This window comes from Chionomys nivalis, chromosome 9, assembly GCF_950005125.1.
Source record: "Chionomys nivalis chromosome 9, mChiNiv1.1, whole genome shotgun sequence".
Classification (NCBI taxonomy): domain Eukaryota; kingdom Metazoa; phylum Chordata; class Mammalia; order Rodentia; family Cricetidae; genus Chionomys; species Chionomys nivalis.
This window is the reverse complement of record NC_080094.1, coordinates 29977666-29990650: the sequence shown is the minus strand read 5'-3', so window position 1 is coordinate 29990650 and position 12985 is coordinate 29977666. Positions and strand designations below refer to the sequence as shown.

General features: G+C 45.0%; 1 protein-coding gene across 3 annotated transcripts in view; it reads right to left on the bottom strand.

The window, feature by feature from the left end:
- Ralgapa2 (Ral GTPase activating protein catalytic subunit alpha 2) overlaps nt 1-8744 on the bottom strand; it is a 272467-nt gene extending 263723 nt beyond the window's left edge. For all 3 annotated transcript variants that reach the window (XR_009057697.1, XM_057780304.1, XM_057780305.1), the window contains exon 1: nt 8530-8744. Coding sequence is in view for 2 of the 3 variants with exons in the window: in XM_057780304.1 (XP_057636287.1) it covers nt 8530-8635 (106 nt within the window). In the remaining variant the exon portion in view is untranslated. The remainder of the gene's footprint in view (nt 1-8529) is intronic.
- Nucleotides 8745-12985: the final 4241 nt, after the last annotated feature.

Sequence of the window (12985 nt, the reverse complement as noted above, 5' to 3'; positions counted from 1 at the left end):
TCTGACTGGCTGGAGAACATGAGAAAAAGCTCCGGATAAGGATAAAGTACTACTGAACAGACCTGTCAATGCTGTGGTGTTACAGCTTACTTGAGGTTAAGTCACACAGAAAGCACAGTGAAGAGAAGCATGGTGACCCTTACATACCACAGTCACAGCCTGCAGAGATCACCTCCCACAGTGTAGTCCCACCTCATACCAACCCCAGAGCACGTGGGCACAGAGTGGCAGAGCTGGCAACGTGACATCTGCTCTACTAAACTAGGCTTATATTACACAGCTCTTCCCCCTTCTGGCTAAATGCCTTTTCACTCCGGAAAAAGAACAGAAGCAAGCCTTACATGTTGCCGAATTTCCTTATTTTAAAAGGATACGTGGCCCCAAAATGGGAGTATGACATTCCAAGTTCCTATCACCACACCAGCAAGAAAGTTGGCTCAGACAGATGTCACCACTGACCTCCAAAGAAGAGAGTATGGCATGAGAGCTCCCTCCACATCTCTGCCATCCAGCACTCCACTCCTGCCTTCTTTACTAGGCCGCCAGTGAAGAGACACCCTCCTAACAAGCCCTTTTCCTACCCACCCCCACTCTGGGGTGTGTGTCATGTGTATTATGTATAATGTGTGTGTGTGCGTGTGTATGCATGCATGTGTGTGCAGGTATGCCTGTGCACTGCTTGGCAGTCAGAGGAGAATGCTGGGTGACTTATCACTCTAACACTCCTTATTCCTTTGAGAGAGGGTCTCTCACTGAATATGGAGCTATGCTGGTAGCCAGCAATCCCACTCATTCTCCTGTTTCCATTCCACCCAGAGCTAGGGTCAGGTCTTTATGCTTGAACAGCCAGTGTTCTTATAGGCTGAGCCATCTCTCCAGCCCTCCTCTGCCCCATCCCACTGCAGATCACAGTTTTCCTATTAAGTCCTCTTATTACCAACTCAAATTACCCTGGTTCTTAAAAAATACTAAAAATTTGTGTCTCCCCCCTTATAACCGCTCTCAATCTGGAATGCCTCTTACTAGGACATTACCGGGCACTCTTAGGTACAAGGCCCAGACATGCCTTTAGCTAACTAAAGCAGAAGCAGGATGAGACCAATCAATTCTGAGCAGCTGAAGGGGGGAGATGGCAGAGACATACCAGACCCATTAGCTCAAGCAGGTTCTATAGCACTCCCATAGGACCCATCTCTGTGGGCTTCCCCTGAGTCCTGGGTTCAATTTAAGGTCTGTGCTTTCCATACAGTGGAAAGACCAGGTACCTCCTCGGCGCTTACACTGAAAATGGACGGGGATTGCTTTTATCCTGGCATATAAGCTTCAAAAAGAGGCTAGGACTCCCCGGCCCTTCCTTAAGAAAAGATATCCTCCTTTTCTGCTTCAAACAAATCACTGGGTTCCCACCGTCTACCTATATCCAGTGCAAAAGCCACTGTTTGCTTAATTCCTTGGTGCTTTGCAGAATTGTCTCTGTAAAGCTGTGTTCTCTGCCAATGTCCTATCTACTCCTTGTCCACCAGGCAAAGTCCTTTATCTATTATTCATACCCCAACTCAGTCCTGACCTTCCTCTGTAAGCACTCCAGACACTTCCAGGAGGCTTGCTGTGACTATCGCTCAGCTGTGACCACCTCCATAGCCCCTCCCCTTCTTCCCACTCACTGTAGGACTCAAAGCCCTGTGTGGACATTTCATCATTTAAGCATCTGCTTCTTCTACCTAACCCTAAGCCTTGACCTTACACCATACTATCTGAATATAGCACACATATCTTCACACACTAAACAAAACGAAGTTCCCAATTGAATTTTTTTCTTTTTGGAGACAAGGTTTCTTTGTGTAGCTCTGGCTGTCCTGGAACTAGTTCTCTATAGACCAGGCTGGCCTCAAACTCATAAAGATCTGCCTGACTTTGCCTCTAAAGTGATGGAATTAAAGGTGTGTGTGCAACACCATTTCCCTTACAATCTCAAGCATAAGGTGGCTAGATAAGTAACTGTTTACTACATTTACACATTAATTGTTCTTAATTTAGCAGTAAAGTGATTCTGTTCTTTTAGAAAAAATTTAAGGCCGAGAATGGTGGCACAGGACTTTAATTCCAGTATTCTGGAGGCAGAGCAGAAGCATCTCTGTGAATTTGAGGCCAGCCTGGTCTATAGAATGAGTTTCAGGACAGTCAGAGCAGTTATACAGAAAAAACCCTGTCTCCAAAAAAAAAAAAAGAAAGGAAGGAAGGAAGGAAGGAAGGAAGGAAGGAAGGAAGGAAGGAAAAAGACTGATTTAAGGTTTAAATGGAATCAATTGGTATTTTGAAAACCCAACTTTGAAAGAAAAAAGCCTACAGTTAGCTACAGTTGTACCCATTGTACTCAGTTTGTAGACCAAAGACCAATATTGTAAACAACTTGAAGAAGTTCTTATGCTTGCGCAGGAGTAAAGTGCTTATCAACAAAATAAAACTCTAAATTATAAATATTTATAGGAAAGTATCCCAGGCCTACCAATACTCTCCTTTCTCAGAACAGGTGTTGGAAAGCAATCCTTCTCAGTTATCACACACAGAGCATCTCAGTGCAGATGGCTGCCCTGGGCTCATCTTTCTCAAGTCTAGACAACCTCAATCCTAGGGGCAGGAATAATACAAGTATACAACGTTCATTTTACATTCTAGAGGTTGCAGGTACAATGGAACAGTGATTGATGAAAAACAAGCAATGGGAATATTATGGCAAAGTCATTTGCATTAACTTGGCCAACTAAAAGAGATCAAAACAGGGCTGCTATGACCTGAAATTATAGCTCCCAATCTTTTCTAGTTATAGAATTACTGTCTGTGCAAAAATCTCACTAGCTGCCAAGCCTGGACACAGAACCCAATGAACTGAATGATAAAGCACAGAAGGAGGAGCCTTTTTTTTTTTTTAAATCTGTCATGCTTAAGTCAAATAGAATCTTCCAGATCTCTCTGGAACAGACCAGAAGAGAGTTTTACAAACGTCACACAATTTTTGCAAGACAGGCAAAAACTGCTGGGCTTTGTTTATGTATTAACATTCACTCTGATGGGTAAATACTTTCTCTGATGCATAAATATCCTTTTGAATCAGACAACTAGCAGAAGCACAACATTAGCTTCTTTTTTTTTTTTCCTGCTTTTTATTTTGAGTACATCTCACTAAATTTCTCAGGCTGGCCTTGAACTCACCTTGTGGCCCAAACAGCCCTTGAACTTTCAGTCTTCCTGTCTCAGTCTCCAGAGTAAGCAACTTGAATTAAAGGCTTCTATCACCAGGCTGTCCAGTTTTATGAATATGCATATCAGCTAGTCAGCTGAGGTTGGTAGACAAACAGTTAACTACTGTGCCTCAGTTTCTCTGCTAGAGGTTGAGGTAGGGAGCACTACCTTCACCATAGCTGTGGGAGAGTGATGAGTTCATCATACTAAAGAATCACATCGTTGCTTGCTACCCTCTCATTAAGTTCCTGACCCCACATGCCACAGTTTCGTCCCAGACATTCCACTTGGACCTTCCTTTTCTCACACTCAACTTGCAGTACACCAAACTTGCCATGCCCCGTCATCAGCTACGACCCCTCACCCCAGCTCTATGCAGAATACTCCCATGATTCCGACTGCCCATTACCAATTATCAAACTATAAAAATGGGTGTGTTGCTAGTCAGACTAAAGTGAAAAGGGGAACTCTGTTCTAAGAGAAAAACACCAGATGGTTTGAGAGGCATTCCTGCTATCAGAAAAGTAAAGGACAATAAGGGGAGGAGGAAAGGAGGTGGCAGAGGGGAGGAGCACTGAACATGGTGGCATACACACCTGTAATCTCTGAACTCAGCAGGGGAAGAAAGGAAGATGAAGAGTTTGAGGCCAGCCTAGGCTACTGTGCTCACAAATGTTTGGAACTAAAAACGAGAGGGACAAAACATGGAGAATACTAGTAACTAAATATATGCAGGGAGTCGGGGAGATGGCTTGGTGGGTAAGAGCACTTACTGCAGAGTCTAATATGCAGGACTCCATGGTTGCACACACACCTGCAAACTATGCTGGTGGCTGTGGAGATTTAGAGACAGGCTCCCTGGGGCTTCTGGGGCTTTCTGGCCACCAGACTAGCTCTGGGCTCACTGAGACCCTATCTTAAACTCAATGGGGAAATGAGTGTGACACAGCAGGACACCTGATGTCCTCTTCTGATCTCCACGTGCATCTGCTACACACATGTAACACATAAGCACACACAATAAAACAGTAAATGGCGACATCTAAAATTGCAAGTGAACCTGCCCCTATTTAAAGCAGTAAGAAATATAACGCTATACTTTGCTCTGTCAATGTACAGAACATTTGTAAGAAACTTTTCTCTGGGGCAACTCTGAGGTCCAAGTGCTAGCTCTGATTTGACCTGAGTGCCACAGCCTCCTATCCCAAATTATTTCCTATTAGTCACTCCTTAAGCAGCCCGCACTGCACCTGAAGCTCTTGCTGCTCTGTCCTGTCATCCTGGCCTTCCTCTTCCAACAATCCATCATCTGCCTGTTCCCCTTGCCACAGCCCTTTCTGGAAACTCCTGCCTCCAGTCTCTCCCCTCCTGATCCACTCTTCTGGTGTCTTTGGCAGATGGACAGTTCTCAAGACTTACCTACTGGCCTGCTAAGAAGTCTCCACAGAAGCTCCCACCTTAAGGAAGGACAAGTGTTAGCTCCAACTCAAGCAAACCAAACCCTCTCTGATCTGGGCCACCAAGTCTGCATCAGCCTGTTTCTTAGGGTATTTGACTCTAACCTGATCTCCACTGGGCTCTACATAAGGGTCCTGTGTGCCCAGTGCTCTAACTCCCCACTCCCAGAGGATGCAACAAGAGTACCATTGCTACATGGATTTCTACTACCAAGTCTTCCACCTTCTCCTGGCTGGAACTGCCCAGCCCTACCACACTGCTTTCCCAAAGTCAAATCCTACTCTCTCCAACCTGTTGCGACTACCCATATCTTGCTACTACTGGGCATGTGGCTAGTAAGGACAAGTCAAGTGCTCTGACCGTATAATACATACTGAATTTCATATAATTCACATAGAATTAATTAACTAATTCACATAGTACTTTAAAACTCTTTGTTAATCTTTACTATTACCTGCTGATATATTAGGTTAAATATAATACATTAAAATTAATTTCATATGCTTCTGTGTCATAAATGCAGTTACAAGATAATTTTAAATTATATATATGCCTTACATTTTTTTTTTTATTTTTGAAACAGGATCTTACTATGTGGACCTGACTGACAGAGAACTTTCTATGTAACCCAAACTGATCTCAAATTAACAATAATGCTCCTGCTTTAACCTCCCAAAGTCTGGGGTTACTTGTTCGCTGGAGCAATACAGTAATACACAGGGGTTGTGAGGAGGGGGTGATTTGTTTGGCTTACTCAGTTACTCTCCTAAAGATGATTTAAACAGCATAAGAAGAACTGAAGTCATCTCCTCGTTCATCCCAATGATACATGAAAACCATTAAAACACAGTCCTTCAAGGGCTGATTTAAAACACATTGTCAGAACTCAGCAAACTGACTACTTTTTATGACAAGAGAATAAGGCCATACCATTATCTAATAAAAAACGAAGGGTGGATAAAATACCTCTTAAAATATGTGTCCTATTAATAGAAGGAGGAAAGTGACGAAGAAGAATCTGGTAAGTGCCCCAAGCCGAAGCCATTACATATGTACTCACACCCTATCATACCCATTTAAGAGAGTAACAAAGCTGAGGTTCAAGGGCAGGCTAAGTACTAGTCCATACTGTGCAGCTACAAGTGGCAGGGACAGGCTGCAAACCCAGATCAGAAGCATCATCCTTACATGAAAAAATGCCAGTCCTATTTCATTTGAAGACACAGACATGAAAAAGCAAGGTTATAAGTGCATATGTAATATGTGATACTAATTAAACCCATTCCCTTCAGTTGCCTTCATATTGACTTAATTCCTCTCAAGAACACTGTCTTTTCTAAAGGTAATAACTAAATAAGATATTTGATGCTGTGGGAATTAACACTTTAATGCACTAGTTTTCTTTAAAGTCTTCTAATCACAGTTGTAAAGCAAAAGTTTACACTAAATATTATGGCTAGAATTCCTCAAATTTTATTTTATTTTTTTTTTTTGTAAATAGAGCCCCTCTAGTTAAAGATCACTAATACATAAAGGAAACTCGGCCGTCATCAGCAACAAAAGTATTCCTAATGTAATATCAAAGAACTCTATGTTACAAACAATATTTTTAAACACAGATTTTATCTTTGAGTGATAATACAGCTGTTATTTTTTTTTTCACATATAAAGATGATTCAGGCTGCAGACAGAGGCTAGGAGCACCTGCTGTTCTTGTAGAGAGTTTAGTTCCCAGTATGCATCTCGGGGCAATTCGCAATCACCCCAGGAGATCTGTCAATTGGCCTCCAAGGTTACTGGACTCACTAGCACAAGCCCACCACACACACACACACAATTTAAAATGTATCATAAAGAGATGCCACTGACCTGGTTCCCAGGCTATCTCTGCCACTTGCAGCTGAAATGAGACACACGCCTTAGAGGAAAAATCAGGGACACTCAGATCTAAAAAGTATCCACTTTCTCAGAATCCTAACAAGGACTGCTTATCTCTAAGAAACTCATCTCATCTAGGTTTCTGACTTTATAAAATGTATCCAACTTAATCTTGGGCTTCTAAGTCAGAACAAAGGCTTAAATTCTTTAGCACAGAAAAGGTTCCAACATATCAAATGCCGTAAAATACTGTTCAATCCACTTTATCAAAAACGCCCCTGCAGCATAATCAGATACTAAGGACCCAACACAAAGCACTTGTGTGCCTGGGCATTTCACTACAGGAAGGAGAAAGTTCAACTTACCAAGAACACCTCATTTTGCTTTCAAGAGTCCAGAAACTAATCCCCCTAACAATAACTGCTTTACATTCATCATAAACCGAACACATGAAGTGGGATCTCCAGGAAGATGAGATAACAAGCAACTTCATTTGGCAAAATCTGGTGGCTTTCTTTTGAGGAGGAGGGATTTTTTTTGTGGTGGTGGTGGTGGTGATGGTTTTGAGTTTTACTTTCCGTTGGGTGTTGGTTGGCTGGTTTACTGGCCTGTCTCCCACCCAGAAATAGTTTAATTACTCTAAACAGAAATAATCAGCAACTCTTAATCTCATTAACAAAATGCTTAAAATTCTCACCTACAAAATGAATTCTTTAAGCCCTATTTTCTCAAGTGACAGTCATTCTAAAACTGGGTTTTAATTTTGTTTGTTTGTTTGTTAGTTTTTGGTTTTTGGTGTAGCTTTGAAGCCTGTCCTGAACTTGTTCTGTAGCTGGACTCGAACTCAGAGACCTGCCTGCCTCTGCCTCTTGAGTGCACCGCCACCGCCCGGCCTTAAATTTCTATTAATATTATTGTTTCAACAGTAAATACACGTGGAAGAAACATGTCTTTTCCTTGGCCCCAAAATACAGACAAGACTGTCAATTGACAGGCAAAGATGTTTCTATTTTGAACAAAAGTTAAGACAGAACTAGATCCACCTAATACACAGTCTAGCCAAGCGACGCATCCCCAGCACCGGGAGACCTTGTGGACACTTCACACCCACAGGGGTGAGCATTCAAGTCTTTACAGGTCAATTCCAGGCCCACTTGGGCTCTGCAGAATCTCCACCCTGCAGGCCATAAAAAGAGAAGGCTGGCAGGGAGAAATGGCTGTCATTCTGGTTATAAGGGAAAAGCAGCCTCCCCGAATCCAAGAAAGTCTGGGTTCCTCTGAGCAGAGCCCCCTTCACACCAAGAACTCTGTGAGCCTGGCTCTCCCCACCCCAAAATGATTACATTTAAAAGGGAGGAGGCCGGGCAGTAGTAGTGCATGCCTTTAATCCTAGCACTCAGGAAGAAGAGGCAGATGGATCTCTATGAGTTCCAGTCTGGTCTACAGAGTGAGTTCCAGGACAACCAAGGCTCACACTCAAATATAATAACATTTTAAAAGGAGACTGGTGGCAGTTCAACTAAGTCGGTGATGGGACGGCTTGAGGTCTTGGTCTAATCCAGGTTGTCAAGAATTTAAATTTTTAAAATGAGAGAGGGAGATGGCAGAGGTGTGTATTCTCGCCCGCTCCACTTGTGCCGGGTTTTATTTCCTGGAGAGGACAGGGTATAGTCACCTCTGTGCCTGGCCTCGAGGTTACCCGTGGCTAGGCGCCCAAAAGAGAATCTTGAATAAGTTTACACTTGGGGCAACAGCGCAGCGCCCAGGGCTAGCCTACCGCCTTCAGGAACAATGCCTCAAGTGTCCCCGATCTGGGCTAACAGGGGTCCTGTGCAAACCATCCCCGGCCCCCTGCATCACTCGGACCTGAGAGCCCGCCAGGCCCATGCAACGGGTGGGACCCGATTCTCCGGCAGGTGTCCCTGATCACACAGCCCAAGCCCCGCGCCTTACCCAGTAGCGCCCGCAGGTGCTTCAGGCGGGTCAGCACGTCCTTCTTGGGGTCCAGCACCTTCTGCGTGGACTTTTTCACATCCCCGTGGCTCTTTCGGGAGAACATCCCGCCACGGGAAGGCCGGGCCCCGCCGGCGGGGCAGGAGGCGCCTGCGCCGCACGAGTCACTGCATAGGGTCGCGGCGGGCGCGTGTCGCTCCGGTCACTAGCCGCCCCCCTCCCGGCCGCCGCGCCGCCTCAGCCTCAGCCGAGGCTCCAGGAAGGAGGGGCGGGACGAACGGCCAGGGGCGGGGCAGGAAGGCGGTGTCGACGCGAAAGCCTCGGCCCCGCCCCACAGGAGCCTCCGGCCCGCCCCTCCGGCACGGCGCACGCTCGCAACCCGGACCGTCTCTCAACACACGCGCCAGGCCTCGCGGGGACCTCGCGGGGACGCGCGCCCAGCTCCGAGTCTGCGCTGTGACCTCCAATCAGATTGCTGTGTCTCCCACACGGCTACGAGCGTGTGATCCCGCCCCTCTGTGGGCCTCAAGTGCTCCCGGGAAATGTAGTCCCCAGTAGACCAGTCGGCGCGCCCTCCTTTCCAGAGTCTTAAAGGTGCTAGATTCTGTCATTGAAAGCCTCCCATCTCTCTACTGTGTCGCCTGCGCGCACACACTTTACCCCCTACTCCCCTACCCTCTTCCGCCTTCCCCCTCCCCAAACAACAACAGAAACAATAAGAAAAGTTGTAAGACTTTTAAAATTTGAACTATTTCTAGATTTCTGGATTCACAGTAAGGAGGGAGACAAAGTCCTTGCGGCGGGACCAAAACCAGAGCTCTAATTTCACACTAAAGTAAATGACTTTGGCAGTAGAAACGATGCGCCGGAGCTCAGTGAGGAGTCCAGTCTGTTCCTAAGGCACCTGGAACCCAACCTCAAGTGCCAGGTCTGGATGTCAGTCTTGCCTCTTGCTGTGTGGAAAGTGCGTGCTCCTATGTTGTGCAAGGTCACATGGCAATCCAGTAACAGAACCAGAAATAGAACCTGAGGGGCCTGACTCTGGAGCCAAGATGCTTTTTTTAATGCCCCATGCCTGTTCCCTGAAGCAAGACTTTAAGGTAGAAAGAAGCTGCTCAGAAGGTTCCTTGCAAAAGAACTGACTGTAGAATTATTAGCATCCAAGGTTTGACATTTCAGCTTTATTAGCAAGTACTTAAGGTGACAGCTTACTTACATGCCTTCCATCCAAATAGAAACAACTCAACTGTCTTTTTCTCTAGTTGAGGGACGGGCGAGGAATTTACACATCCTGGTATTTAGCTCTGTATTTGATCTCTACAGGCACTCAGTGAACACATTAAATGATAAAGCAGACCGGCACATTTCAATTCAGCATGCAAAAACATCTCAGTTCTTTAAGTTCTATTTTTAGAGTTATCAAAATAGCATGGCTACAACTAAGACATACCCAAAGGAATATTATTCAACCAAAAAAAAAGTCTACTGACAAACCAAAGAGCATAAATTTCACAGACCCAGAGATTTAATCCTTATGCTGAGGATAATGGTATAGCTGTTGCACCTCCTGTATTCCCCAGATGACGTCATAAATCAGGGCCACAACCTTCCCAAAACTGCTGTAAATGAGAGACGTGATATTATTTTTCAGTCAAGGCACGAGTGCTTGTTACCATCAGTTTATCCTGTGCTCCATTGCAGATAATAAAACACTGTGTTCTCTGCTCCATTCCTTTGAACAGGATACCTTTTCTTAAATTGACTGGAAAAATAAAATGCATTTATCTCACAGAGCTCAATTTTTCTCTTGCCGTGTGACCTCTCATTATCATCAAACATCAGTCGAGAATCTGTGATGTAAAAGCATAATCCTAAACCCAGGGAATAAAAGAAATATAAGAGCCGGGCGGTGGTGGCGCACGCCTTTAATCCCAGCACTTGGGAGGCAGAGGCAGGCGGATCTCTGTGAGTTCGAGACCAGCCTGGTCTACAAGAGCTAGTTCCAGGACAGGCTCCAAAAACCACAGAGAAACCCTGTCTCGAAAAACCAAAAAAAAAAAAAAAAAAAAAAAGAAAGAAATATAAGAAACAAGTCCCTGACTACCAGAACTTCCAATCCAACTGAGGAGGAGAAACTAGACAAATGTATGTATTTCTGTATGCTAAATATATGCTCTCTTAAAAACTTGGTAGATAATCGGGCAGTGGTGACTCCTAGCGCTTGGGAGGCAGAGACAGGCAGATCCCTGTGAGTCCGAGACCAGCTTAGTCTACAAGAGCTAGTTCCAGGACAGTTAGGGCTGTTACACAGAGAAACCCTGTCTTGAAAAACCACACACACACACACACACACACACACACACACACAACTTGGTAAAACATAGACAGACATCTATACATATAAGTTCATTTCATCTATTATACTTACTGAGTAAAAACATAAAACTGCACCCCCCCCCTTTGTTTCTTTGAATTTTTTATTAAAAAAATCATTGCTTTGCTGGTCTTTCTTCCTCTCTTAATTATTAGACTCCAATTCTTACACAATCCTAATCGAATGCTACCCTTCTCTTCTATTGAGAGATATGGCTTAAAGTAGACTTAAAATTCTCAATGAATTGCCCATGTTTGCCCTTTACCCCCGAAATGTCATAGGAAGACATGGTCTTCCCAGCATCATCAACAGAGTGTTTGATTTTATGTTGGGGATTCCATAGTCTTTTTTTCTTTCCTTTTAGTTATTCTATGCATCTTTTACATCATGTATCTTGATCCCTTCTATTTCTCTATCCCTTCCTGTCTGCCCTCTGACCCTGCATCCCCCCCCAAAAAAAAAAATAAAACAAAATATAAGAGAAAAGGGGGGAATAAAAAAATCCCATCATGGAAGCTGCAGTGTGACACAATAAGTCACACAGGGACTTATACATCCCTTTGTCCATGTATCTTTACTTGCAAGTGTTCATTGCAAAGGGTCAATGGTCTGGTTTGAAGCCTCTGGATTCTACTATTGATGCTGGGCCCTCACTAGGACTCTTCTTGGATATCCTGTTGCCCTGTGTTGTGGAGATACTAGAGCTTTGGATCTGTGGGTCAGGTTCCTTCTCATGCTCCAGCAGGTCATAGATGGGGTGGATCTTGTAGCAGGCCAAGTCATAACCCTGGTTCTGGGCCTGGGCAGCTACAGGGTTGGTTCACCCACTGGTTCTCACTTGTCCTCACCACCAGGGTGAGCTCCCCTGCATTGCCCCAGCTAATTCTCCTCTTGCTGCAAAGACTGAAGGGTGGGGCCAGTTTTCCTGCTTTCCAGCCCTCGGGGTCAGCTCTCCCACACCTAGCCATCAGGGCCAACTCTATTGTATTGCCCTGGTGAGGTAACTCTCCAGAGTGCTCCAGCTGGTGAGGGGGCAGCCATCCTGCTTTTATGGCCCAAGTCAGCTCCTCCACCTATCTCAGACATTGATGGGCAGGGGGTGGGGAAGAGGGCATCTCTCCTTTGCCCCTGCTGCCTGCCACATATCAGATAAGTATTGGGGACAGGGTCTCCCTTGCTCACATTGGGAGTGGTCATCCTCACCCCCAACTGACCACCACTGCCTTGGTGAGGGGCAAGGCCCACTCTCCTGAAGGAGATAAGGAGAGTGCAGCTGATAAGGAGGAGGGTCAGCTCTCTCATCTATTGCAGGAGGCAAGGGGTGAGGGTAAGGGGGGCATCTCTCCCCTCCCATATGGCTGCATGACAGAAGATGCATGCTTACAACTTTGGGATTGGTTCATCCACAACTCCTCCAACAGGGTTGGCTCTATTGTGTTACCCAAGTGAAGTCCAGGGCATGTGCTCCCAAATGTTATAGCTGGGGGTGGGGAGAGGTTGGGACCCCTACTCTTATGACCACAGGACCAGCTCTCCCACCTGCCTCAGGCATTGATGGGAGGCTTCTCTCCCTAGTGTCCATACCACCACATGGCATGTGAACTCCCCCCTTTTTTATGAATCACATATTGGCATTTTGATGCTTGCCTGCCCACAAGTATATTGCTCATGACAATTCCCATTTTGTTGTTATTTTCTCAAATAATCCTTTTTTTTTTTTTTTTTTTTTTTGGACTGCGAACCCTTTGAAGAAATCATTCACTCTGTAGTTACTTATTTCTTCCTTGGACTTCAGAGTGTCAAGTAGTTTTCAGACACTCTATTGCCACCTTAATCAATAAATAAGAAAAGTGAAAATCAAAGTTCAAAACTTGGGACTGGAGAGATGCCTCAGTAGTTAGGAGCACTGGCTGCTCTACCAGAGAACCCAGGTTCCATACACAGCACTCACATGGTGGCTCACAACCATCTGTAACTCTAGTCCCAGAGATCTGATGTTCTCTTCTGGCTTCTTGAGGACATTGCATGCACATAGTGCACAGACATACATGTAGTCAAAACATCCACACACGATAGATAGAT